The sequence below is a fragment of the Cyprinodon tularosa genome, unplaced genomic scaffold, assembly GCF_016077235.1.
Source record: "Cyprinodon tularosa strain WSP-4 unplaced genomic scaffold, ASM1607723v1 ctg392, whole genome shotgun sequence".
Taxonomy (NCBI): domain Eukaryota; kingdom Metazoa; phylum Chordata; class Actinopteri; order Cyprinodontiformes; family Cyprinodontidae; genus Cyprinodon; species Cyprinodon tularosa.
In genome coordinates this window covers 513,337-540,830 of record NW_024039110.1, presented here as the reverse complement: position 1 = coordinate 540,830, position 27,494 = coordinate 513,337, and the positions used below count along the sequence as shown (strand labels likewise).

The following is a 27,494-nucleotide window of genomic DNA, read 5'->3' as shown; positions in this document are numbered from 1 at the left end:
TATTACTGAATCTTTTAGGGACCCTTACTCCCTATGGGAGATGGTAAATCTGCTCCCAGAAAGTAAAAACGCTGCCTAGCTGTCCTGTTCACTGATTCTAAACATTTTAATCTAAAACCTTTAGGGTCTGTGTCCTGCAACCACTAGATGTGTCTCTTGTCCTCCACACCTAAATCAAATGCCTATGCTACCTCACTAGAGCGTAGGCAGCTTGTTTTTGAACCCAGTCACAAACAAGCTCTGCTAATCAGCTCGTTTTTGACTGGGTGTGTTAAGACCAATAAGAATGTAAAAGTTAAAGGACAGCAGCCTTCGTGGACAAACATTGGTTCCTGTCTATGCTCTGAGTCTGTAAATGTAAAAGGCTGTAAATAACAGACTATCTTTTAACTTGATTATCCACCTGTGCTGAAGACCTATCAGTTTGAAAATAAAAACATTTTTGAGGATGTTAGTAAAACATTGGTATATAAGGCTTTATTACTGTTTTCAAGGCTGCACTTTAAAAAAATTAAATTGTCTAGAGCTTAAATTAAATTTATTTTTGTATGCACTTGTGTATAATAAAAATGACAAAATAAATCTGTCTAAGTCTAAGGGCAGAGCTGAGTTAGCTAAGCATGTTAAATCCAGGACCACTTATGAAAGTTATTCAGCTCTCTGAGGAACAAGTATGTTTAGGAATTTCAGCTATGCTGGTGCTTAAACTGGTCTATAGCTGGTGTCTTTCTATAGAACACTGGACCAGTTGGCCTTGACATTTACCAGGATATGGTTAAAAAAATACAAAAATGTCACCTCTGTTTTTAACTGTGTTTTTAATATTTATGGCAATACTTAGAAGGTTTTATGCATGAGGGCATCTCAGTTTGCCTCTGTGATACATTGGAATATCTTATTTTAATCTTTCCAATCTGCCTTCCTTTTTTCTTTTCAGCATTTTTGCTATTTCTTTTCTTTTCCAAGAATTTTTTTTTCAATATGCTAAGTTAAATAAGTAGTAAATCATTATATTTTAACAATAAACTGATGAACTAGACATATTTTAAAGATAAGATAGGCCTCTAGGTTACTAATGAACAATAGAAGTGGTGAAACACGTTGGATTTTCAATATAGAGATGTTAAACTATAATTAAAAGACTATTATTGGATTATTTGTTGACATCTTTAAGTCTGATTTTTTGATTATGCAAACTGCAGCAGTGTGGGGTGGCTACACCCTGGTGCAGCAAAGAGGGGGCGTCGAAAAATAATACTGAACTTAGGCCAGTTTGCCTCGACAGAGCAGTCAGAGCGAGTCTCAATTGGTGACAGAATTTGGGGTGGGAAGGCGGCCATGTTTGGGGGGGCTGAATGGAGTTAACCAACCCTGAACCAAGACATGTAACCCTTTGCTAGGGCACTGTAGCTGCTCTGATCAGAGGACAGGTTTTTCACGAATATGTGCAATAAGGTCATGAATCTATTTAAAAAATATAATTTCTGCAGCTGATCAACGACTGAAAGTCAGTATACAGCATCATTACCACTGACAGCGTAACGGCCCGTTATACAGAAAAACGGTAGAGAGAACCTTAATTATTTCTCATGTCTATCCACTTTGGGAGTTGATGTCCACAGAAATGTTGTAAAAGAGGATAATAATCATACGTAATCACTGCCTTAAATAGCGAGGTTTTAGTCATTAACTGATCACTTATTAATTGACTGCTTGTTTAATATGTTTAAGAAAATCAAACCTGATAATCTCTGGTTAAAGATATGGTTTATTTGCATGTTTACAATGGGCGTTTGATAAGTAACACTCCTGATACTCTTCCAGTTGTTTGATCTCGCTAAAATTTTGCATGTCCAATTATTTATATCTCTATATATTAAGCAGAAAATTACAGCTCTGAACTAATCGTGGTTTGTGATGTACTGGTGTTTGAACTGAGTAAAGTCTGATATGGAGGCCTTTGAGTGTCCAACATTAATCTGGTTTTTGTATTTGATTGATTTGAAAGATGCACACCACATAACTTATGGTGATGATGCCCCATCTTATGACCTTTTAAAATGTTTTACAAGGCTATATAATGGGGCATCATCACCATAGGTTACTTTAATTTCATCTTAAGTCTCCTGTGGTGTGCCTTCTAATTGGACATGCAACATTTCAGCCAGATCAAACAACTGGAGGTGGGTCAGGGGCGTTACTTATTAAATCGTCATCATGCATATGAATTACATTTATTATATTCTTGAAAAGTGTATATTTTTGGAAGTGACTCTTTGTCCAACATTGAATTTGTTTCTTTAGATGGGAAATGCCACAAAAACAGTAACAAAAAGTCTTTCTTAACCCTTTTAAGTTGAGGCTCTGGTTTATGTTCAGTTGTTGGGTAGTATTTTTGAGGAAGTAAAGATAGATGTCCCTCTCCTCTGCATGTCAGTTAGCACGTGACAGCTGGGTATGGCACACTAAACAGTCCAGATTAAATTACCAGGCAAAGGAAAGTGAATGGTCTTTGTTTTGCAATTTAAAGACTTCCCAACTCGAAAGATTTTTCATTTCCTGTCAAACTTGAGACGATTTAAGCTCTAAACACATAGGAGCTACAAGCCCAGGTATTTGTGGGAATGTTTCTTGTCAAACCACATGCTGCAAAAGTTTTGCAGACTGTTTCCACCTAACCATCGCAGGATGAATTCATCAAGGGAGATGAAACTAGTCTGTTAGAAGCAAAGGCTAGGTGTTTAATTCATCTGCTCAAAAACACTTGTGGGGACTGTGGTAGAAACATGGAATGAGGCATGTGATGCTCTTTTCAGGTCATAAGCTCCCTCTTGAGAAAGTGGTTGCAATAATAAAACTGAGTCATTGATTATTTCAAACAAAACAACAAATTACACTATCAGAATAAAAATGTTCATCTTGACTTAGATTTCGATAGTTTTCACTATTGATGCACAAGATCTATATTTAATGTAACATATTTAATGTTTTTTTTTTTTTTCAAAGGTGGCTGCTGCGGTTCAGATCAGAAGAACTATGTTGTTGGGGGCTGGGCTTGGGCCTGGTGGCTCATCTCTGACATCCAGAGGTAAGAACCTTTCTGCTGTGTTTTTAGCACAGACAAATTGCCTCATTGTGCGTTTAGACTCAGTCAGGAAACATCTCAGAGCAGAATGCCTTTCTCTCTCTTTATGAGATTTACCTTTAAAGCTTTTGTTTTGATAATTCAGTAACTCTGTAACTGGTTCTTTAACTGACTCCTAAAGGACAGTATATATCAGAGGTAACGGATTAGCGGACCAGAACCGTTTCCGGACCTACTTGCTTGCTAATCCGGACCCAACCTAATTTAAAACATTTATAAATTACTACATGTCGTTCGACGACATTGTCTAAACACCACCTGCAAAGCTTCTCCTGTTAATATGGTAAAGCATTCTGGACGTACGGCACCAGGCTACATGTGATGCAAATTAGCCAATGGGCTGCTGCTGCTACTTTAGACATGGCAGGCAAACCTGTGGCAAACAGGCCAATGGGAAAGAAGGAGAAGACGATAAGAAAAAGAGAGCAGAGAAAGTGCAGACTATTAGAAGAACGGTGGTGAACTGCTGAAAGAAAAGTGAAATGGTGTGCTCAAAGATGACCCTGAGGACCCTGAATGTTTGACTCAACCTACTGCTGTGAAGCAGGATTCTCCAACATGAACATAATTGAAAAATAAAATATCGATGCAAGCTCTCGAATGAGCACATTTATATTTGCTTGAGAATGGCTTTGTCAAAGCTTCAGGCTTTGTGCAGCCTAAAGCCCACTGCTCTCATTAAGCCGTAAAAAATAAAAATAAAATAACTGTCAGTTCAAGTGTTTTATAAAAAAGGTGAGTCAGGAAATTGTCTATATACCTAACTCTGCTTATAAAACAATTAAAATTTTAAAATCGAAAAAACTTTCTATTTTTTATATTTTTATTTAAAAATTCAATATATAACATGGGTGCATAAACACCAGCATTTTATTTCAGTCTTATATTCTGTTTAAAGCAATAGATTATAATTAAAAATGTCTCCGGACCTTTACTGGTTGTTGATTTTAGGTATTCGCGCCCCACTGATTTTTAATTGGTTAACCCTGGTCTATATCATTCATTTCCATTGTCAGTTCGGCCACTGTATTTGCATTTTAAATTTGCATTTAAAATCTCTGTAAAAAGGAATCTGCACAGCTTTTTTTGGGGGGGTTAGCTTACCTACTGCCAGCTAGGCTCACATTAACCATGGTGCAGCTGAGGTGTAGGCACTACAAGGAACCCATATAATTCAAATAAATGTGTCTATTCACACCTCATGCAGTGGGGGTACAGTTATAGTGGGCGTGTGGATCAAAAGTGAGCATGAGACAAAAAAAAAAAGTTGTGGTGACTTTCAGACTAAAATAAACGCACCAAAACTCATAACCTGAACAAAAGAGAAATGGAGCGGCTAACCAGATTGATAAAATGTGGATAGTTATGTGAATTGATATCAGGTTTTGCTAATAATTCCCAGAACAAGTGTGAATAAACTTTTTTTCTCTCTATCGTTTCTGCAACTGGAGCTGCCGCAGGATGACCTGGTTGCAGTATTCAGTCTGGGTGTCTTTCTGCGGCACAGCAGCTTAACTGCTTTCAGTGTGAGCCCAGAGTTACTGTAAGGCTAACTAAAAGAAGGACAGGGTTGGTTTAATTAACCAGATATTTACCTACACTTACTACCATGGTGCTTTCTGAAAGCAAAACTGTCTGTCTCAGATATAGAGAAAGCATTTTGTACCTTATGCATTTCATTAGCTGATGGGTCTCTTTACTTATTTGTAGATGCTGTATTTTTTGTGTGTTTTTTTTTTCTTTGAAGTAGGCCCTATTGTCTTTTTGTTTTACAGTGTCCTGTCTGGCAATGTGGCAACAAGAATAATTGTCTTGATGCCAAAAAAGGGCCCTGCAGATTTTACTTTCACAAGTGGAGCAGTACAGCTATCACCATAGTGTTCCGCTTGATTTATGCATATAAATAGCTTTATTATATTATAGAGAGAGTAATACAGATTATATGGACACTGCAATGTAAGTAGAACAGGAAAGAAAAAAACAGAACAAAGGAGAAAAGATGAAATAAAGAGGAGATAAAAGGGGGAACATGTTAAAATGTCTTCAGTCTGCTTCATCACCTGCAAAGACAGATGTAAAATAAATAGTCCCTATTGTTAAGGCATTTGAGTCTTTGATGGTAATGCGGGGACTCTGGTTCCAATCCTGGTTGGGCATTTACCGTTAAAAACTCTTCCAACTCTGTGAGTGAGTCATAATGGCATCCAATGGTGGCCCCTTAATTTGGCAGCTCTTTTTAATTGACTTTTTTCCACTGAAAAAAAGATCCAGTTGTCCTGAGATCTTTAGTACGGATTTGTAATGTGCGTAAAATCTGCAGCATTGAAATGTTGCTGCGTTTTGTGATTAAAGTAATCATTATTTTCCAGGTGTAGGCCACCTCTTTCCATAAAACATCTAAAATACCTGATAACTGAAACAAGAATAAACCTATGAGGAAAAACCTGATCCAACATTATTGAAATGAAAGGCCACATTTCAAAAGTGAGAAAACGTCTTTATTGGTAAAATACTCTGAGAATAATTGTGTGTGTGCAAAAGTTGAACGAACAATTTTACAGTTTGTTATTAAAGGTACACTATGCAACCGGTGTTGATTTTCCAGTGAGGCTCCCTCCAGAGGGCGAAAGTAAAAGTGCACTGTCGTAAATATGCTCAGCTGTTCTCCTGGTTTCTCCGTCAAGCCAGGCGCGGTTGTTTTGAGCTTAGCAGCGAATGACTAACGCTGCGTTCACACTGGATGTAGCTGGCGCGACAGAAGCAGAGAGTTTACATGCAAAGGTCCCGCGGCGCGTTTTGAGCTGCAGGCGCAGCACGTCTGAGCGGCTGCAGCAGCGCGTCGGGTGCGTTTAACGCAGGGAGAGAGACACAGCGCTGATGATCACTGCTCTTAAACAGTTTATTGACGCCTAAATTAACTTAAAATGCAGAAATCTGCCGGCAGAATATGCAGTTTGGATTATTTAGATGAAAAACACCTACCAGCTGCCGCGGTGAACCGCTGCTGATGAAGGGATCCATACTGTCGGCGCATCCCTGGTATGTGGGGGTCTGAGCGGCTCCGACAGAAAAAATATTGAAGGCAGGATAATAATCTGAATGAACTGACTGCACTGATTACGTTTTCAGGTGTATTTTCTCACTTAAAAACATATTAAAACTACTTTATTCCCACTGATCACAGCAAATATAGCTGCAAGGCAGAGAAAGGATAGTGAAGCTCCGCCCAACGCGCCTCAGACACACTTTTGCAGCCAGAGCAGCAAAGCTGCTTCAGCCGCGCGTCAGTACTAACTGGTACAAGCAGCAAAAATGAAGCAGCAGATGCGATTTTGCTGCTTTTGCTGCGTGAACGTAGCATAACTGCACAAAGATTGCCACTGTGCTAGCAACGAGAATGCTTTTAACTGGGGGCGTGTAGCAGTTCTTGCCGTAAAGCAAGACTGACTCTCACGAGACTTCTGAGCCTGTGGGTGCGGGTCGGTGCTCCTGCAGTTGCAAGTGCGGTATTTCCCCCACAGACCACCAGGGCGGCCGAGAATACCTTTGTTCAACCTGAAATGACTCATTTAGTCATCCATAACGTTATGGAACACATTAATTAACTGAAAAATGTTGCATAGTGTCCCTTTAACCCACATCACAATTGTTTATACAGGTGGATGCAAACATAAAAAATTGCTTCTTTACTCCTTCTCGAACTGACCAATGGAAGCAATTATGTTTGTCTGCACTAGGGGTGGAACAGTTCACAAAATCCACGGTTCGGTTCGGTATATGTTGATTGTTACCCCGAAGTCCCATAATAATTAATGAAATTAATGAAAAAATCAAAAAAATTAATGAATTGTAATTATTTTTAATGATTCGCGGAAACCCTGGATCATTTCCACATGTTCTGCTGCTTTGAATTTAATCATCTCGCGCATGCCCTCTACGATCTCCAAGGAACTCTGAGCGGAGCGGACGGGAGCCACAGTGGAGGCTGTAGGCTTTGCTTTGTGCAGGCGGTCTGGAGCGCAGCGGGGCGGAGCGGAGCGCTGACGGAGTATGTGGGATTTCGGGGTTAGCATTACATGTTGGTCATCATAAACAAAACGTGTTGCACAATGCTTGCACACTGTTTTTATCCACAACTTTCTTTCCGCTGTCATTGTAGGTCACTCTAAATGCAAAGCGGTCCCATACAGCAGACCTATAAAGTGCTGCTGGCGCGTCTTCCAACTCCTGTTCTTTCCCACTCACCAGTCCAACACAATTCTCCACAACAACTGATTTTTTTCTGCTACACCCGGCTAAGCTGCTTCACTTCTTCTTCTTCTTGTTTACTACTCGTGGTTGGCTTTGGTCGCAGTACCGCCACCTTCTGCTCTGGAGTGTAAACGCTTCGCCTATGAGAAAAAGGAGCAGCGCATGAACCGAACGAAACACACGCGAACCGAACCGAGGCAGTCGAACCGAACGGTTCGGACGGTTTTCATAAACCGTTCCATCCCTAGTCTGCACTCAGATAAATAGAAATGGGTCTTGGCTCCACACTTCAGAGGAAGCCTTGGCCAAGAAATGTGGAGAATGTATTCAGCATTTAGGGATTTGAAGAGTGTAATATGTAAAGCTCAGTCTCTCCCCAAATCTTTTAAAAAATTAATTAATTAATGAAGGGTCAAAACATTTATTTTACTAAAATAAAGATAGTAATCTTTAAAAGTACCCATAAGTTACTCTCAAAATCTTTTTATTGTTTCAGAAGTTTTTCATTTTCATTTTTCAAATCTGTTCTTTGCTTTCAATAATATTGGAGGGATTTTTTCTCCATTTAAACCAGTTTCTCTTTAAGAGATGATAAGCAAACAAACCTTAAGGTATAAAGTTCAGCAGTTCATGTACCTAAATGGATAATAAACTGAGTTACCAGTCTGTAAATGTAAAAAATGTGTTTGCTTGCCTCCTTGTTTCTGCTTAACTAACTATAACTTGCTTTTCTTCATCTTTGGTGATCTCAGGGTCTCAGCTTTAAAACATGACGTCACTTTTACCACTTATATTAAGTGCAGCTGTCTGTCTGTCGTTGCTAGGAAATCTGAAAATGGACCTCTGTGATAAAACCTAAATGTTTATGCAACATTTAGATCCTTCTCTGTCTTCATGCTTTATGTCCAGCATGCACAGTTTAGATTAATTTAGATAATTTCTGGTATAGATGTGCAGATTAATAATTTAAGATAACCCTGCTTGTACATGTTGGCGTCGACTGCATGTTGAGACAGTGGGAAAGAGCCTGACTTCCTGTTTAGATGCAGCATTATCTTAATGTTCGGACCTTTGACTCATTGATCAAGCAGGATCTGTATAGAAGCTGCATTTAGGCTTACAGTTTGCAGCTCTGGTGGTTTTAACAAAATGAAACCAAGTCCTTTATAAAAATTAAGATAGAGAGCATAAGCTAACGGAACACTTCAGATCAGCTGGTATAGGAAGGAGGATGTAAGTATTTATCTTGGGAATCAAGATCCTCTATATATAACTTGGGGTTTTTATTTTTGAGCCTTACTCTGTTTGACTGACTCTTTTTAAGTACATCATTGGCTAAACAGTCATCAGAATGAAAACAGATGAGAAAACAAAAGGTCCTGCAGTTTGTTTTGCTCCCTTCCCTCTTCTTGATGTTGGTTACTGACGATCCTAACAGCTGTTGTCCAACTTACTGTTTTGCCTCTGCTATTCCTGCCGCCTGCCTGCCTGTCTGCCTGCATAGAATGTCTCTGGAGGTTATGACCATCCTCTGTCGCTGTGAGAATATCGAAACCTCGGAGGGTGTTCCCCTGGATGTGACAGGGGTGGCTCAGGTAACGCACTGGAAAAGGAAAACAAAGGAGCTGCTGGTGCTCAAGGCTCAAGTCAGGCAAAAGAAAATAGTGCCACTAACAAACTAACTGCTTCTAAAATGGGGAACAGAGAAAGTTATGTTTCAAATTCACATAAGTAATCCTGAGTTACATCCGAATTCAAAGGAGGCTGAATTCTGGATGAGTTCTATTGCTGCCCTGCTGCTGGTGACCTGGAGTCCTTGGGTGAATGGTTTCACTTTGTCTTTTTTTGGTGCTCCTTTTTTCCTTCCCTTCATTTCCTTTCCCTGCGTACACATCAATTTTTATTTGATATTTTTCCACATTCTTCACAGGATAACCCTTGAGATTATGACCCTGCAGCCCAAGTGTGAGGATGTAGAGACAGCGGAGGGTGTAGCTATAACTGTCACTGGGGTGGCTCAGGTAAATCATCACACTTTTCTGGGAATGCCAGATCAGATTCCACTAACCCCGTACCCATACCTTCCTTTCTCTGGCAGAAAAGCCCACAATCAAAGCAGAGGGGGGGTTTATACACAGAGCTCAAGATGCACTCTCAGACTTTGAGCCAAATTGTTTGCATGATTTTATCCTAATTTCCATCTCCAAACAGATTGCATCGAGCTGAAACCCCTGATTAGCTGCAGACAGTGTTGTGTTTTCTGATTTTTTTCCGGGCTGTCATGTTTAATTCAAAGCTAAAATGTGTGATCAAATGACAAACATTATTAAACTGAAATGATCCACAGTGAAAAATAAAAGCTTTTGCTGCTTTAGGCTGACTCTCTATCCTTAATACCTTTTGTCTACTGCCATCTGGTAGTGATCCATTCTGTATCAATAAGCTGCCACAGAAGAATTTAGACATGTTTGTTAAGTTTTTTTTCTTTTCCTACCCTATTTTGAATCCAAGTTTGTAGAGTCTGGCCAGGTGCCAGTTTTCCATTACATGGTATGCATCAAACAATTTTGCCTAAATTGCAGTGTCTACTTTGTGTACTTAAAAAAAAAGAGGGACAGAAAATTAAACAACTGCAATATTTAAATAAAGAAATTTGCATTTGGAATTTTTTAAGTATTAATTTTAATGCCTCTTAAGTGTAATAAATGTTGACAGGTTGAGTTTGTCTTCTTTAACAATGTTGGCATGTGCTACGTGATCCTGAGCTTTCTTTAGGAATCACTATCAAATGTCAAAACAAAGATAGCAAACTTGATTATTAGCAGTTAGCAGGCAAATGATTACAGGTCTACAATTTCAGGCGAAAGAAGGCAGAAACTGTACATTACATCTATTAAATATCACAGTTAGAGCTTGATTACTAATAAACTAATTAGGAGCTTAACACAAAGCATTTCTGTTTACAAAGATCAGGAGCACACTTGGTTAAAACTGACAATTATCTTTTTTTTTGTCTCTATACTACTTAAAACTAGCTGCTAGGTTTTTTAAATGTTCCATCTAGTTTTTATTTTAGCCAACAAAACTAGCCAGGAATTCAGTTATAACATTAGATATATCCCAATCTAATTTTTCCAAAATAGCAATATCAAGACAAAGGTCCACTGCCAAACTGTATTACAATATTACCAATGCTATGTTTGTGTTTAAAATCTCAGTAGATTTAAAGTAGAGTCAAATATTTCCACATTTGATCAGTGTTAGATGGTTTATGTTAGCATTATAATGACTTAACCCTCAATTTGCCCAGCAGTGGGGTTCTGTGTTCTTCTCGAAACAGTAGATATTATGCGTCAAAGGGAGTTTCTGCAGAACAGCCTTTCTACCTAAATGTTTATTGACCTATATACATAGTGCTGTAGACTGTCTTGCTCCCACTAGTGATGTTTTAGTGCAAAGATGGTTAGCTAAAGTGCTAGGTTAATGCTAGTATCTTTACCGCTCGTCTCAAAAGGCCAGTCCTGTTTGTTCGACATGCCTGAAACAAATGTCTAAATAGCCTCATTAGCTCTGCAGAGCTCTGCTAACGAGGTCATACTGGAGTCAGGTTTGTTAAAGCGTCTGAAAGGAGCAAGACTTTCGGCCCTCAAGGATTTGATTTTTGCTCTTTGCTCTTTTGTTTGTTTTTATAATTCAGCCTGTAAAATATTAACTGACTCGAATTTTAAGTTTACTGAAAACATTTCTCCCACCCCTTATAACCTTAGCGTTTTGGATGTCATTAAATTATATGATCGTTGTTTTAGCTGTTTTCTGAGCAGCGTTACTTTCTGTCATGTCACATGACACTGAAGCAGCCTGTGTAGTCTCTATAACACTACTACCATCATTGGAAAGAGTGAAAAAATGTTTAGATTGTTCATCCATGTCATTTAATTCAATTTTGAAAGCTTTTCACAAACAACAGGCCATTATAATTGACTGTATAAAATCGTGGTAGTGAAAAAATGCCCCTTCAATAGGTGCTATTCAAAGCCCTTTGTGCTTTTGTCACCGCGTCATTAAGTTGCAGTGCTTGTTTTTAAAACACACATGCAAAGCAAAGGTTTGTAGAATGTTAACACAAGCAGAAATATGTGTCTCACCACAAAAGCTTTGAAACACACAGAGTAAAGAAAGAAGTTATCCTACCAACAATTGGAGGGTACTGTGAGAAACAGAGCAGGAAATGGATGTCGTGTTGATCTATGAATCAAACCATGTAGTGGAAAATCTCTGTCAGACCAAAACATGAACAATCAGGAGACCTTCATCTCTGTTCAGAACGTAATAGAGACGCCAACATATATTGGAGTGCATTTGATTTGGAATTAGTGTTTATGTTAAACTTTCAGGTCATTCACACATTGTTTGAAAAAGTGTCAGCCCAGACGTTGCTAGTGCTAAACGTTTCTTTTGTTTTAAACAAAAGTTATTATAGAGAAAATCCACCATAATATGACATTTATCTCCCTTTAGCATGGTAATTCATTGAGATCACTTTAAATGTTTTATTTAAAGCAGGCTTTACTGTTGCAGCATATTTTTTTTTTTACTATTTTCTTGTAAAGACAAACATGATCCAACCACATTGTATAAAACAGGACAGATTAATTTAATGTGTCAAAAAATGCAACTTTAAGCAGGTTATCTGCTTACATGTGGTCTTTATTATTACATTATTAACAGCCACACTGTTTTTTTAAGTAATTGTGCGAAGTTTCTGGGTAAACAAGTGTTTTAGAAAAGCAGATTAAAGGATTAAAGTCCCTCTTTGTTCAAAAAGTAAACCTATCATTTTACTTGCTTTGTGAAATTATCCTATTATTTCTGCAACAATCCAATTCAGCGCAGATTCTGGTGGATTTTCTCTTTAAAAATTGTTAAACACTATTTGCAGCTTTTTCCCTCAAAATGAAATATTTTCATTATTTGGTTTCTTTCTTCCTGTCTGCATGTCACAGCCAATTATCAGTTCTCTATTCTACCCACTCTTCCCTTTCCTTCCTGTGTTTCCCTAGTTGTAACTGACAATAAGCCCACTGTCTACAGCTAAGCACCCCCTCTCACTTTCACAGTTTAACCCAAAGGCTCATCAGAGCCACCGTTTATCTGCCCAAACTAATCCAGAGCCATTGTGGCCCTTTTCTATGGTAACAAGTCGTATGTTCCTCCACAGTTCAACATGTTTAGACTCAAAGAGGGTAACTGAATGCAAACTATTCAAAAGGAAAACACAGCAGGAAATAATGTCCATATTAGGGAGTTTTATTTAATGATATTTAAATTGCTCATATTTACTTTATTTATCATCAGTGACAGCAATCAGTCAATAAAACACAATCACAATCCTTTTTTTTTTTTTTTTTTTTTTAGTAAAATTAGTTTAAGTTTTTTAATAAGTCACACGTTGGAGGAAAGATGGTGTCACATATCCGATAAGGGGATTTGCCTGTAAGACTAAAAGAGTTTTTCACCATCACCGTTCAACAGTCCTTGTTTAAGCCTGAACCGTGACACAGCTCCCCCTGCTGTCTGTCTGAGCCGTCATGCATGTGTTGATGTGGTTGGCTTGCAGCCTTCTCCGTTTTTTAGATACTGTTTCTTTGGAATGATAACCGTCTGTCATGACTTTATGTTTCCCTCATTTCTGGAATGGAGTGCATGTTGTAAAGCCAAACCATGTGCAGACCTCTCGCCTAAGGACCCAGCTCACTGTCTTTTACATTCTTTCAGCTCCTGTGGACGACTATCAAGCTATACCTTGTTATTGCTTTCTGGTTAGCTGTTAATGCCCTCATTTGGTGAATCCCATGTCAATCCTGTAAAAAAGAACCAGTGGGGCTTTTTAATCCCTAAATTTAAATGATTTACTTTGTTTTTATTTTTTGTGACTGGATTTCAGTTTTATGTACTTTTTCTATTCCACGGGACTGTAAACACATAATCAGAGCTGGACAATGAAGATGCTGCTGAAATATTATTATATCTAAAATATATGTACATTTTACAAGAGGTGTTAACAGAACTTTTATAAAGTTCTTATATAAAATTTTGTATCAAAAAGGTAAAAAAACAAACAGCAAGACTTATAATTGTGCAACAGATTTCACTAATGTGTATCACAGAAGGAATAAGTGCATACCTCAGCATTCACCAACGTGTAAAAGGTTTCTCAGATTTACACTACTCAAACAGTACAAATAATATTAGAAGACGCATACAAAGTGGTAAATGAGTTTACTCCAATCGTCAACTGTGAACTGGTAAGTCAACACAATAGCATCGTTAAGCTTTTGTGGGCTCAGGACCTTTGAGACTTTAGTAGTGCAAAGGGATTTAAAAATGAGTCGATGTATTTAAGGCTGGAAAAAACTTGGGTATTGTTTTTGGCCCAGCAACCAAATAACCCCTATTTAAAAAAATATATACAGGTGCTGGTCATAAAATTAGAATATCATGAAAAAGTAGATTGATTTCAGTAATTCCATTTAAAAAGTGAAACTTGTATATTATATTCATACATTACATACAAACTCATATATTTCAGATGTTTATTTTGTTTAATTTTGATGATTACAAATGACAACAAATGAAAATCTCAAATTCATCATATCAGAAAATTAGAATATTACTGAAGACCAATAAAAACAAAGGATTTATAGAAATGTTGGCCAACTGAAAAGTATGAACATGAAAAGTATGAGCATGTACAGCACTCAGTATTTAGTTGGGCCTCCTTTGGCCTGTATTACTGCAGCAATGCGGCGTGGCATGGAGTCGATCAGTCTGTGGCACTGCTCAGGTGTTATGATAGCCCAGGTTGCTCTAATAGTGGCTTTTAGCTCTTCTGAATTGTTGGGTCTGGTGTATTGCATCTTCTTCTTCACAATACCCCATAGATTTTCTATGGGGTTAAGGTCAGGAGAGTTTGCTGGCCAATTAAGAACAGGGATACCATGGTCCTTCAACCAGGTACTGGTAGCTTTGGCACTGTGTGCAGGTGCCAAGTCCTGTTGGAAAATGAAATCTGCATCTCCAAAAAGTTGGTCAGCTGCAGGAAGCATGAAGTGCTCTAAAACTTCCTGGTATGTGGCTGCGTTGACCCTGGACCTCAGAAAACACAATGGACCAACACCAGCAGATGACATGGCACCCCAAACCATCACGGACTGTGGAAACTTTACACTGGACTTCAAGCAACGTGGATGAAGTGCCTCTCTTCTTTTCCTCCAGACTCTGGGACCTTGATTTCCAAAGGAAATGCAAAATTTACTTTCATCAGAGAACATGACTTTGGACCACTCACCAGCAGTCCAGTCCTGTTTCTCTTTAGCCCAGGCAAGACGCTTCTGACGCTGTCTGTGGTTCAAGAGTGGCTTGACACAAGGAATGCGACAGCAGAAACCCATGTCTTTCATACGTCTGTGTGTGGTGGTTCTTGAAGCACTCACTCCAGCTGCAGTCCACTCTTTGTGAATCTCCCCCACATTTTTGAATGGGTTTTGTTTCACAATCCTCTCCAGGGTGCGGTTATCTCTCTTGCTTGTACACTTTTTTCGACCACATCTTTTCCTTCCCTTCGCCTCTCTATTAATGTGCTTGGACACTGAGCTCTGTGAACAGCCAGCCTCTTTAGCGATGACCTTTTGTGTCTTGCCCTCCTTGTGCAAGGTGTCGATGGTCGTCTTTTGGACAACTGTCAAGTCAGCAGTCTTCCCCATGATTGTGTAGCCTATAGAACTAGACTGAAAGACCATTTAAAGGCTTTTGCAGGTGGTTTGAGTTAATTAGCTGATTAGAGTGTGGCACCAGGGGCCATCAATTTTGAACCTTTTCACAATATTCTAATTTTCTGATATGATGAATTTGAGATTTTCATTTGTTGTCATTTGTAATCATCAAAATTAAACAAAATAAACATCTGAAATATATGAGTTTGTATGTAATGTATGAATATAATATACAAGTTTCACTTTTTAAATGGAATTACTGAAATCAATCTACTTTTTCATGATATTCTAATTTTATGACCAGCACCTGTACTTACATTAATGTGACATTACATTTACTGGACTGCTGAAAAAAAAATGTTCCTCTTTTTCTGTAACACCATTGCCATCTTGAGGGACTGCTTTAACCTCCATCATGTGACCGACTTCACACAACTAGGGCTGCTTTTAAAATGATAATTTTTCAAATTCTTAACACATTTGCATATTAAATCCTAAAGATTTATGGCTATAACTGCATAACCACACTCTTTAATTCAACATAGACAGATACATTGGCCAGCAGATATTTTTGGCATTATACGGTAAGCATTTTCTTTTTTGTATCAATATCAGCCAATATGTGCAGGCTGTAGGCAGATTTATCAGAGCAAGAGCTCCCAAACCCCCTAAAGGGGATGTTGGGTAATTGCAAGGGGTGTGGTAGAAATTAATTCAATAAATGACTGTGGAACCACTTTAATAACTCTGTTCAGCAATCATGCCTATAGATCACATGAAGTGCATGCATTGCTGCTTCGTCCGTTTGATATCTGTTGTTAATGTTTAGTTTTATCTGATACTCTTTTGTTTTAATTGAGACTTGTGTAACATCTGATATCTCATTTTTATTATCTAAATGCAATATCTGCTCTAAGAATTGGCACAAAAATAGGTTAAACTCATGGCAAAAAAATTGGTATTACCATCATCCTAAAAAAAAAAAAGACCCTGTTGGTCGACCTTTTTATTTAATATTAGCAATCCAAATAAATTTGGATCCAAATAGTCGATTCTTGAATATTTTAACGGATACCCAGCCCTATCCACTACACAGTCTATTTCTAAATGTCATTTTACTGGAAATGAACATAACAACATTTATCATCTTAGAGCAATAATAAGTATCAACACATAGATGTTTTTGAAACCTTGTACTTTGCTCACTGCTTATAAGTTTATTCCCATCAACATCAACTGTTAACTTTATTCTATAGTTTATGAAACAGAAGAAGCTACTGATTAAAATTTGTTTCTTTCAGCAGTACAGTCTAAACTACAGTGTAGTCCACAGGGGTTGCAACTTTTAGATGTGTCCCTACTTTAACATGCCAAAATCAATTCATCGGATCACATGCAGGACGCTGGGGGGAGTGGCGGCCCAGTGGTTAGGGCATAGAGCTGGGGAATCCTGAGGTTGTGAGTCCAAAACCCACTCCATTAGATTGCCATATTGGGTCTCTGAGCAAGACCCTTAACCTCCGATTGCTCCCTGGACACCCCATGATGGCAGCCCACTGCTCCTCAAGAGTTAAATGGGTTAAATGCAGAGGTAAAATTTCTCCAATATGAGATCAATGGAGTTTATTATTATTATTATTATGAGAACATGGCTGCATGCTGACAGGGATTCAGCAATTGATTTGGGTGTGTTGGATCAGGAAACTAAAACTGAAAAGTCAGTCCTTGAGGACTTGAGTTTGACCCCCCAAGAATTATTTCTCAAATTTTTATAATTCACTCAATGTAATATGTTATTTTTAATGTTGTGGTTATTGGGCCGAAATCATTATGAAAAGGTTATTTTCAGTAAATCCAGTAATGCTCCAAACTTTACAATGGGAATGTTGAGGTAAACATTTATGCATTCTGTGATAAAGATCAGTTAATTCTGTTTTATACATGGAAGTCCTGCTTTATGATTTGCAAATCTTTTTGAAACAAATTTTGCTTTGTAAGAAATTCATTGGGGTTAAAGCAAAGCCTGCATTTTTGGGTTTATATGAAAGAAATTACGGTTTACTAGAGGGATTAATTTGAAATATTTGAAAGTAATATCCGTGAGTATTGCTAGAGTGTTGAATTCCCCATTTCAATGACTCTAGCTCCAGCATCTGATGTCAAATGTTTCTTTTAAAAAATTCACCGTTCATTCATTCATGTCACCAAAGCACTTAGAAAGACCTCTTTGAACATCGTCACCACTTGTATCACTTCTTGTGTAATGCCCAACTGTGTTCAGTCAGCTGTTTTTAATACCACAGTAATGAAGTGAAACTGAGCCTGTTTGTTTGCCTGTAGATAGCAGAAAAGCTAACAGGTTTTACCATATGCCGCTCCTGTGTTTGTAAATGTGTGTTCAGCTGACAATCTGTGTCCATGCTGCGCACTAGGTGAAGGTGATGACTGAGAAAGAGCTGCTCGGTTACGCCTGTGAACAGTTCTTGGGAAAGTCTGTGATGGAGATCAAGAGCGTCATCCTGCAAACCCTGGAGGGTCACCTGCGTGCCATCCTGGGTGAGTAGCCTCTGGAAAAATACAGTTTTACTGATTGAACTATCTCACATTTAATCCACTTACAACCACAAGCTGCAGGGTATTTTATCAGAATGAGCCTTAGCTTTATTGGCCAAGATTGCACGGACAAAATGACAATCTGCCCCCAATTTCATCTGCCCACAGTTTATAGTTTGGATTATTGGTATTTAATGCAATAAAATGAGAAACAAATTGGTTCATTTTATAAATGGAGTCAAATATCTGAAAAGTGTGACGAGCCTTCATATTTATCCCCTTTAAGTCAGTGTTTGCTAGAGTTTTGCTACAGCAGGATCTTTTTGTATGTATTTATCAGCAGGGATGTCCTTATCCGATATTACTATTGATATCAGTCTGATATTACTATTGGATATCAGTCTGATATTAGCCATAAAAACAAATATTTTATTTTATCGGCCAGCATTTCAATCCCTGAAATGTTTATGCTGATAGAAACACTCTGCTTCTAAATCATTGGCTAATTTTATATGGGTTATTTATTTTTTATACCTTTTGTTGTTGACGTTTGTTCCTTGTTTTAGTGATATTACGGTACTTGATCAAGTCTTTTATAACACTCTATAGTGTAAAATAATTAATAAAAGCTGGGCTGAATCATGCTAATACCGTATCATGTCAGTATTACTATCAGCAATATTGATATCATATCGGAAATGAAATAATTGTATCAGGATATCCCTATTTATCAGGTTTACACATCCACAGTCAGAAAGTATTTGATGGTTAGTGTCACTAAATCTATGAAGGCTCTACTAAGGTGTAGCTCTGGCTGCATGTTTGTTTTCCTGATGGCACATCAGCCCTCTCTCTCTAGCCTTAAGTCATTTTCACCCTCTAATAGTTGTTTTTTTTCTTTATTCCAGTATACATGTCTGTTAACCTCTAACTGTCGACCAATAAACTACCCTGTCTGCTCTAGTAGACATATCCCCATATCATGATGCTATCACCACCTTGTTTAAGATTCTGGAGGTTGTTTTTTATAAGTGAGGCTTGTCAACAACATTCTCCCCAAACTGTCTGCTGTTCTTCTTGTCCTTCCTGTTTTTCTTGTTTCATTCATTTGTCAAACCTTTCATAGACCAGCTGCTATCAGAGCAAAGGGGGTTAAAGGCGATGGCACACCTCACTTTTTCAGATTTATTTTTATTTTATCATGTTGATTAAAAATGATTTTTTTCTCCCTCTGAACATTGATGCTCGTCTTTGTTGGCTTATCAAATATAATATGTTCAGATGTATGAAGTACAGCTTCTACTTTCTCAGAGTGAAATATCCTGTATGGTTAAAAACATTATATAGGAAGTATTACCTGTAGCCTGTGGCAGTATTCTCGTGTATATGCCTACTACCTTTATCTATAATTTGCATATTTTTTTCTTAATAAGAATATTTTAATTTGACTAAGTCTGGTTTCACACAGTGGTTGTTTTTAGTAAATATCTTACCTGTTGTAAATAGTTTTAGTAAAGTTATCAAGGAGGTAAATGGATAAATTCAGTTGTAGGATGAAGATCGACAGCTTGTCTGATTGAGACTTTGATTAAAAACTATCAGCTTGCAACACTTTGAAATTCTGTAAAAATAGGAAGTACACAGTGTCACTTCCATCGCAGTATTTATTAGAAAAACTGAAATAATTTAGGCTTTTAGGATAATAAATTGAACATTTTTAAAAAGGTTTCACTAAAGAGTGTGATGCTGTAAAGGTTGCTTTGCTGCTCGGTGGCCCAGTTTTTAGAACATACATGGAGTTTGCTTGTTCTCTCCATTCAGGTGTTTCTAAATCCTCCTCAGGTGGGATTTTTTTTTTTGTTTCGTGCATTGAGTGTTTTTTTTTCTCTAGTGATGGACCGGCAGCCTGTTCAGGTGGCCCTTTCCCAGCAGCCCCCATTCTGACCTCAGAAGGATAAAAAAAAAAACAAATATGTCCAGAAACAGCTATTTTTGTCATGGCATTTTCTATTGTATTAATTCATGATAGTTTGACTACATCAGTGATTCTGTTTATTTAATTTTATTTACATCTTTAACTATTCGTTTCCCCTTTAGGTACCCTCACTGTTGAGCAGATCTACCAGGACAGAGACAGATTTGCCGCTTTAGTGCGGGAGGTTGCTTCTCCCGACGTTGGACGCATGGGCATCGAGATCCTCAGCTTCACAATCAAAGTGTGTAACTGGTTCATTACTATCAGACCTCTGATTCTGATTTCACTTACTGTCAGGGGGGTACTGTCATAACTTGCCATTTTGTATCTCAGTGTCTGTTTTCCCTGCTGGCAGGATGTTTATGATAAAGTTGAATACCTGAGCTCACTGGGCAAAACTCAGACAGCTGCAGTGCAGAGGGACGCAGACATCGGGGTGGCAGAGGCTGAGAGAGACGCAGGCATCAGGGTAAGAAGAGCTTTAAGAGGGGAGAAAACACATTTTCTCTCTGCTTATAATCTTCAGTCTTAATATTTAAACTTTCTCTAGGAAGCTGAGTGCAAGAAAGAAATGATGGATGTGAAGTTTGTTGCCGATACCAAAATGGCTGACTCCAAACGAGAGCTGGAAATGCAGAAAGCCTCCTTCAACCAAGAAGTGAACACAAAGGTAATCAGTTGAACGCTTTCTGTTGTGGGATATTTTGTATATATAGAGAACTGAATGTTATCATGAAAATGTTTTTATAGAAAGCAGAGGCTCAGCTGGCGTATGAGCTGCAGGCAGCCAAGGAGCAGCAGAAGATCCGTCTGGAGGAGATAGAAATTGAGGTGGTTCAGAGGAAGAAGCAGATCACGATTGAAGAGAAGGAGATTGACCGAACTGAGAAGGAGCTCATCGCCACCGTGAAGAGACCTGCAGAAGCTGAGGCCTACAAGATGCAACAGCTGGCCGAGGGACAGAAGTACGTCTTCTTCTAGATCCACTTAATTCACTCCTTGAATATGAGAGATTTACATATTGGAACTCTATTTCTCACCTCATATAAAGGCTGGACATCATGTTTATTTGGAAGATTGATCTCTATTAAGTTAATTCTACATCACGCTTAAGTTATTGTGTAACTTAAACAATTTAGTTTTGTTACATTAACAGTTAAATGCTTAATTTCTATCCTATTTACTAATAGTTTCAATTGGATCCAGGTTTGTGGAACTGGGTTTTAATCGGATGCCATACAGAGTTCATGTTATAACTTTGAAACGGTGAAAGAAAAAAAGCTAAAACTGAATATCATTTACAATGTTGCTTTATAAGGAACTAGTTTTATTACATTGTTTCCACAGGTCATTAAAATTAATTAAATTATTATTTTTTAAATTAAGGACTTAATTGGAATTAATATTAATTAAATGTGATTATCGTGGCATTTAAAATGCTTTATTTAAAAAGAAAAAGTTAATAAAAACAATTGAGTCACATATATTGTATTCGCAATATATTTGCGCTGAACTGCTTCCAGTTGATCGTAAAGCTTTATGTTCTGATAAGAAGCTTGAGGCGGAGAAAAAGGTAGAGAATGAGAAAATGCAAATTTCAACAAAAGTGGCTGGAAAACGAGGAATTTGGGACACGGCTGCAGCCTGTGGGAGCTAAAGGTGATGATTTTGCCGTGTTATATATATATATATATATATATATGTGTGTGTGTGTGTGTATGTATATGTTAGGGTTGTCGTGATACTAAACTTTTCAACTCGATACCGATACTAAGGAAAATATTCGATACTCGATACCATTTTCGATACCACAAGGAAAAAAACAAAGAAAAAAAAATTCTCAGTAGCTGCACCTGTTACAAAAAAAAAAGTCTGAAACTGAAAAGTGCACAGAATTATTCAATCACACAGTGTTCTGATTGTGCATTTTCCTCTATTCTGCACTTTAGATGAATGACTGCTTAGGTGCCACTGGTGGTGGCACTGTATCGATACTTTTAAAAATGAGTATTGTATCCGGATACAACATTTTGGTATCGATACTTTTTTGAGTTTCGATACTTTTGACAACCCTAATATATGTATGGGTACAGTCATGGGTACTTGTTGATGGCATTAGAATTATTTCTAAGAGGATTAAAGGACCATTAAAAATCGGTAAATTTGAGTTACTCATTCCTGTATAAACACTGTATTATACAGATTACCATCTATGGTGTAGCAGACAAAAAAACCAAGCCTGGAAAAATCCCTCCGGGATGGAATAAGCACCAGAGTTCCTAAATTTAAGATAATAAATTTGGTTTATCGCACGGTTATCCTGCCAGTTTCCAGTCACTGAGGAGTTGTGCTTCTGCTTGTTCAGGATGAAGAAGGTGCTGACGGCGCAGGCAGAGGCCGAAAAGATCCGGTTCATCGGTGAGGCAGAGGCGGCTTCTATCGAAGCTGTGGGCAAAGCTGAGGCTGAGAAGATGAGGCTGAAGGCTGAAGCTTACACGCAGTACGGAGAGGCAGCCAAGACTGCTCTGGTTCTGGAGGCTCTACCCAAGGTAGGAGGAGGGCTTTTATTAAATCATCACCACTTTTCTCTCTTTTTCACACTGCTATAGTTACACATGTCTTAGAGCTTATATTTATATCAGTTGGTTATAAATATAAAGTTTTTTTTTTATTACGCTTTATGATATTGATTTAAACCTTAAATCTAATCATTAGATAAACAGTTAGTTCAATTAAAAACTGGCTGTAATGTGTTTTATGTCACGGTTTGAAGTTGTTCAAAATGAACCGGCTCATATGATTTAATCATCATCCAGTGATGCCGCTGAGAGCCTGACGCTTTAATGCTGCCCTTGTTGTTTCAGATTGCCAGTAAGGTGGCAGCACCTCTGTCCAAGACCAATGAGATCGTCATCTTGAGCGGCGAAGGAAGCCGCGTGACTGGAGAGGTGAACCGGCTCCTGGCCGAGCTCCCCGTCTCTGTGAACGCCCTCACTGGGGTGGACCTGACCAAGGTGAGAGCTCCGCTTTTCATGCTTAAACTCAAGATTTGCTTTGATTTGTTTAAAGCTTCTAACTAGTTTAGGTCAATCGATGACATTAGAAGCAGATGTCCCTAACCCATGCCTGTTTTTAGACGAGCTGATGTTAAACAGTATTTTACTGATTGAAAATAAAGATTAAAGGTGCCGCAGGAGATCTTGGAAAAACGATTCCAGCAAGCTATATTTTTGACGATACACAGCCATGCCTCTCCCTTCAGACCAGCCCTTGAAACTGAGCCGAGACTGAGTGCTTGTGACACGAGCTAACAACAACATAACAGTTGCTAGCTTCCAGCATGGCGTCCTCTTCTACTAAAATACTACTAAGACAAAAAGTTAGTATCTCACCTATCAAGAAGAAATACAGCGACCATGGCCTCGGTTTGAAGCTGCTGCTGCTCCTTCAGCCTTCGCCAGCATTCAAATGCTTTTCCGATATATACTCTGGCCTTTGCTCTTTCTTTGTCGGCCTTTCTCTTAGCAGCAGCAATTTCAGATATACTTCTCTTCTCAGGTGTTGAAGCCTGTTCGGCCATTGTCTTCAGTAGAACTAACGCTTTCCTTCCGCTGCTATTGAGACAATATGGAAGACTGAACTAAGTGACTCGCAGATGAGTTATGATTCGTTCATGTGTCATGGTACGCGCAGAGGGGGGAGGGAGAAGCAGACGACCCTGATTGATGTGTCAGAAACCAGTAGTGGACCACGGACCGTGTTTTGGTGGACGTTAGTCATTGATTTCATACTGTAGCGGGGAGCATTTATTTTCGTTTCACTGCTTTTTAAACGACTGTAGGGAGATCCTCAAGCCACATGGTAGAAAATGCGTCAGAAAAGATCTCCTACTGCACCTTTAAATGATTAAGAGTTGATCTGTTTAAGCTCTCTATACCCTCTTATATTAGTAGTTAGCACATTTAGCATCACTAAATAAACTTATTTTAAGTCTAAGATTTCCAAAGGATGGCCAATATTTATAGGGCAAGACAACAATCAAAAAATGTTTGCACAGGTTTCTAGATTTGTAAATGTTTAATTTCTACCCATAAATTAGTGATTCTTACATGTATACCTGCAAAGCTGTAATTTTTTCATTTGTTCTTGTATCTTTAAACCTTAAAACATCTGATGTCACAGGAATACCTGAGCTGACAACATTTGATGACTTACCAATAAGGAAAACCTACTATTGAAATTAAATCTGTGATGTTAGCAAATCACAAAAAGATAAAACGGTGTTTTTGCCTGTTTAAGTTAATCCTTATCTGCTCAAGCCAGGTTGAGAAAAACTTCCAAATTACAGAATAGAGTCGTATCTCTGTATCATAGCAGCCATGATGAACAGCTCCTATGATGATGCTTCTAGAAGCCCTTCTTCACCCTTTGTGCTCTATGACAACATTTTAAATGTGATTCTGCATAGCTTCAGGACCAATACCATATTATCAGGATGGGTTAGGGTTTGGATGGGTCCAGCAGACAAGCAGATTTCTATGATCCATGAAGTTCCTCTTACTTCCACTGCACACCTCAGCAAACAGATGTTTTATTTAAGGATTAGCAGCTGAGATGTAGAAAATTTTATATTTTAAAGCTTTTCCAGTTGACAGTGTGCTGCTTGTTATCATCCTTATTATCACCCCATCTTCAGCTATGAGACTGAAGGAAATCCATCGCCAGCCCTCCTTATTTATCAGCTCAATCCTTCTGATCCCACAGATCCCTCTGCTCCAGAAGATGGTCGGCCCACAGTGCCAAGCGGCTGTGTGATGCAGCAGACAACCAGGCCTGAGATGTGTATCTGCCTCAAGCATGGGAAGGTTTTTCAGTCAGATCTCCCTCGTGCAACTGCCTTCAATTCAACCACGAACACTTGACACCAACCAATGGGTTGTTTTTTTTCTACTCTTTTTAAGTTCATTTTACTGTTATATTAAAGAAAAAAACAACCTATTTAAGTTCAGCTGTATGGAAGCTTGTTTTTCTTCAGTTCATCCCTTTTCTGCTTCAATCTGTCTCCAAAAACAGAGACTTGATTAAACATGATTAAAACAGAACCAGAGGTGTTCTGTATTCTGCGGTGAAGCTGGATCAGACTCCTCCCTTTGGGTGTTAGTTCACCTTTGGAAGCTGTGCGGGGATGCAGCTCCTGCCTCCCCCTGCCTGCTTTTAAAGACGTCTTTAGCTTGTTTCTAACTCTGGTAAATCCGCTCCATCTGTGTAACTGTAAGACCTTAGCGGTCATTAAATCACTTGCGTGATAATCATCACGTCACCCGTCTGGCTCTTTAGATTACTGTCTGTTAATTCTCCTTTCAACAGGCTTTCAGTTAAACTGGGGTTTTTCCTTGACTTTTATCAGATGTTTGAACGCACCTGCTAAGCAAACAGAAAGCCATACATAGCCTTAAAAAAGAGACCCTGCACCTCAGCTGGGGCCACTTAAACCTTTTCTATTACCTCAAGTAGCAAACATTAGACTGTCAGGGTCTGCAATCATTTTAGCTCTGCTCACTGTTAGCTTCCCTCTTCACCCTTTGAAATGTTTACATCACAAGCAACTGCTTTGATGACGAAGCAGAAATGAAATGTCACTTCCTGGATTTGTGTTTTGTTGCTGTTTGGTTTGATTGATGCGACATGAGGCCCAGTAAAAGGTCCAGTTTCTATTGGATAAATCGATCCAGTTCTTCGCTCTGCTTCTTATGTCAGACGGCGCTGATTGTGATATAAATGTGCTTGTTTTAATATCTTAGAAGATTAGATATTCACTTCTTTGGTGTTATCTTATTTTAGTTTGTTACATGACAGAAATCTAATTGTACAGCATACAGTGAATGTTTTGCTGCCTTTGTTTGTATTATTTTTCAGCGAACAGCTAATGGAAGAAAAAAAAAAACACTTTGAGGAATTTTATGACCACTTTCAGAATCTGTGACCTTGACACCTTTTCGTTCATTTCGCCTCTGAGTTTTTTAGTCGGTGTTTTCTGTGAAATAAAACCCTTTTGTTGTGTGTTTTGTTTTGAAGCGCCTGTGTTTTATGGAGCGTTTTACGACCAGAACTGATCCAGGCGAACCTGTTAAATCCTGTTATTTTCTCTCATTTGTGTCGGCCAGTACTTTTAACGGACGTTTAGTTTCAGCCGTTTCCAGGAAGTGAGTCATTCCGACCTGAATGCAGCAGCCCATTCAGGCTGATGGATAGTCTTCCCATCAGTCACTCTGCTGCACATTCAGTTACCGGCAGCTCTCTCCATCACTCAACACTTCCAGTCACACCTCTTCATTTTACAACTTGTATGAAAACATACTTAAATATGAATATATTACAATCTCTCTTGGATTTGTCATATTTTAAACTTTGTGCAGGAAAAAAAATAGTTATTGCTCAGTTATACTGAAAAGAACAGTGAGGATCTCTTTGTAACGGATTTAAATGTAGGAAATTAGATTTCCTTAGTGCCTTTGTTAAAGTACCGAGCTTTCTGCTCTCTGTGCAGATCGACTGTATTCAATACACGCCTCGAAGTTATGATGGGATTTTTGTTAATGTGCTTTCGCCTAATGTTGTAGAAGAAATAAACTTTATTATACAGTTAAATGGTTATCAAATAAACAAACTATATACATTAAATAGCTTTTATTTTCAAACTTTGACCTCATTAGTTGTTTTGGCCATTATATTTGTGCCAAAGATTGCAAATCCTAATGTCTAATCAGATGCAACTTCTTGTGACTTAGTTTAGCAATTGAGGAAATCACCAAACATTTTTAAACCTATGCCTTAACTCCCATGTTTATCTCAATCGTCTGTCTGTTGTAATCTGTTCACTCTGTTAATGTTTCATTTAGAAATAGTTCTGTGGCTTCTTCTCACGTACAGATAACTGCAACGAGAGGTCATGCTGCATGGAAAGTTAAGCATGTTGATGTTATTTGGTGTCGTGTCACCCTCGAATAAAAACTTATATCACGTCTGTCTGTGTGAAATTTCTCTTGGGTGTAAACATTTGCTTTAGAGCTCAAGGGTAGTAAGAAATATAACGACTTCACAGAAGGCTGACGGATTATGCAGCAGATGAGGGATTTTCTGATGTAGTTCATTTTATATCACATTCTGATTTGAGTGAAGAAATAAAAGGCTGCAGTAAAATGAATGAGAACATAAAAAGGGTTCATAAATATTTCCCTCCTGTTTTAAAAGAGTAGTCATACCGGTGGGAGACAGTAGAGGTCACTGCAGACACATTTTTAACACCAGGAGGCTTTGATAACGAAAGTTACGTATGTAACTACGGTTCTATGAATCCCGGATGACCGCCAGAGGGCGGTGCTGAAAGCACTGAATGTTCCCTTCGGGCATGCGCAGTTCGAGTAATTATACCAACAGAGTCACACCTGTGACACCGGATGACCACTCAGAAGCTATATAGCCTGGTGTCATCCTTTGCTCTGCTCCTACAGAATCTTCTCGCAAAAGCAAGGATTCTGAGTGACAGAGAAGCTCTGGCGGTCATCCGGGATTCATAGAACCGTAGTTACATACGTAACTTTCGTTCTATTTCATCCCTACTGACCGCCAGAGGGCGGTGCTGAAAGCACTGAATGACTAATGCCAACGATGTCACAAGGAATCCTGAGCACATACCTCACAGAGGAGGCCCAGCAGAACCTTGTAAAAGGACCTGACCCAGGGGATGAGGGGCAGCCACATTGACACTGTAGAACCTGGTGAAGGTGGTTGGGGAAGC

At 38.5% G+C, this 27,494-nt stretch overlaps 1 protein-coding gene across 2 annotated transcripts in view; it reads left to right on the top strand.

The window, feature by feature from the left end:
- Positions 1 to 26,720, top strand: part of LOC119791488 (flotillin-2a) — a 34,337-nt gene extending 7,617 nt beyond the window's left edge. The window contains exons 2-11 of one of the 2 annotated variants that reach the window (XM_038297621.1): positions 3,007 to 3,088; positions 8,901 to 8,991; positions 17,601 to 17,724; positions 19,819 to 19,937; positions 20,052 to 20,165; positions 20,247 to 20,366; positions 20,447 to 20,661; positions 22,062 to 22,245; positions 22,561 to 22,710; positions 24,461 to 26,720. In XM_038297621.1, the coding sequence (XP_038153549.1) occupies positions 3,007 to 3,088; positions 8,901 to 8,991; positions 17,601 to 17,724; positions 19,819 to 19,937; positions 20,052 to 20,165; positions 20,247 to 20,366; positions 20,447 to 20,661; positions 22,062 to 22,245; positions 22,561 to 22,710; positions 24,461 to 24,511 (1,250 nt within the window). In that variant the 3' untranslated portion in view covers positions 24,512 to 26,720. Of the gene's footprint in view, positions 1 to 3,006; positions 3,089 to 8,900; positions 8,992 to 9,326; positions 9,418 to 17,600; positions 17,725 to 19,818; positions 19,938 to 20,051; positions 20,166 to 20,246; positions 20,367 to 20,446; positions 20,662 to 22,061; positions 22,246 to 22,560; positions 22,711 to 24,460 lie in introns of both variants that reach the window. The other variant, XM_038297620.1, reaches the window with a different exon arrangement.
- The last annotated feature ends 774 nt before the right edge of the window (positions 26,721 to 27,494 follow it).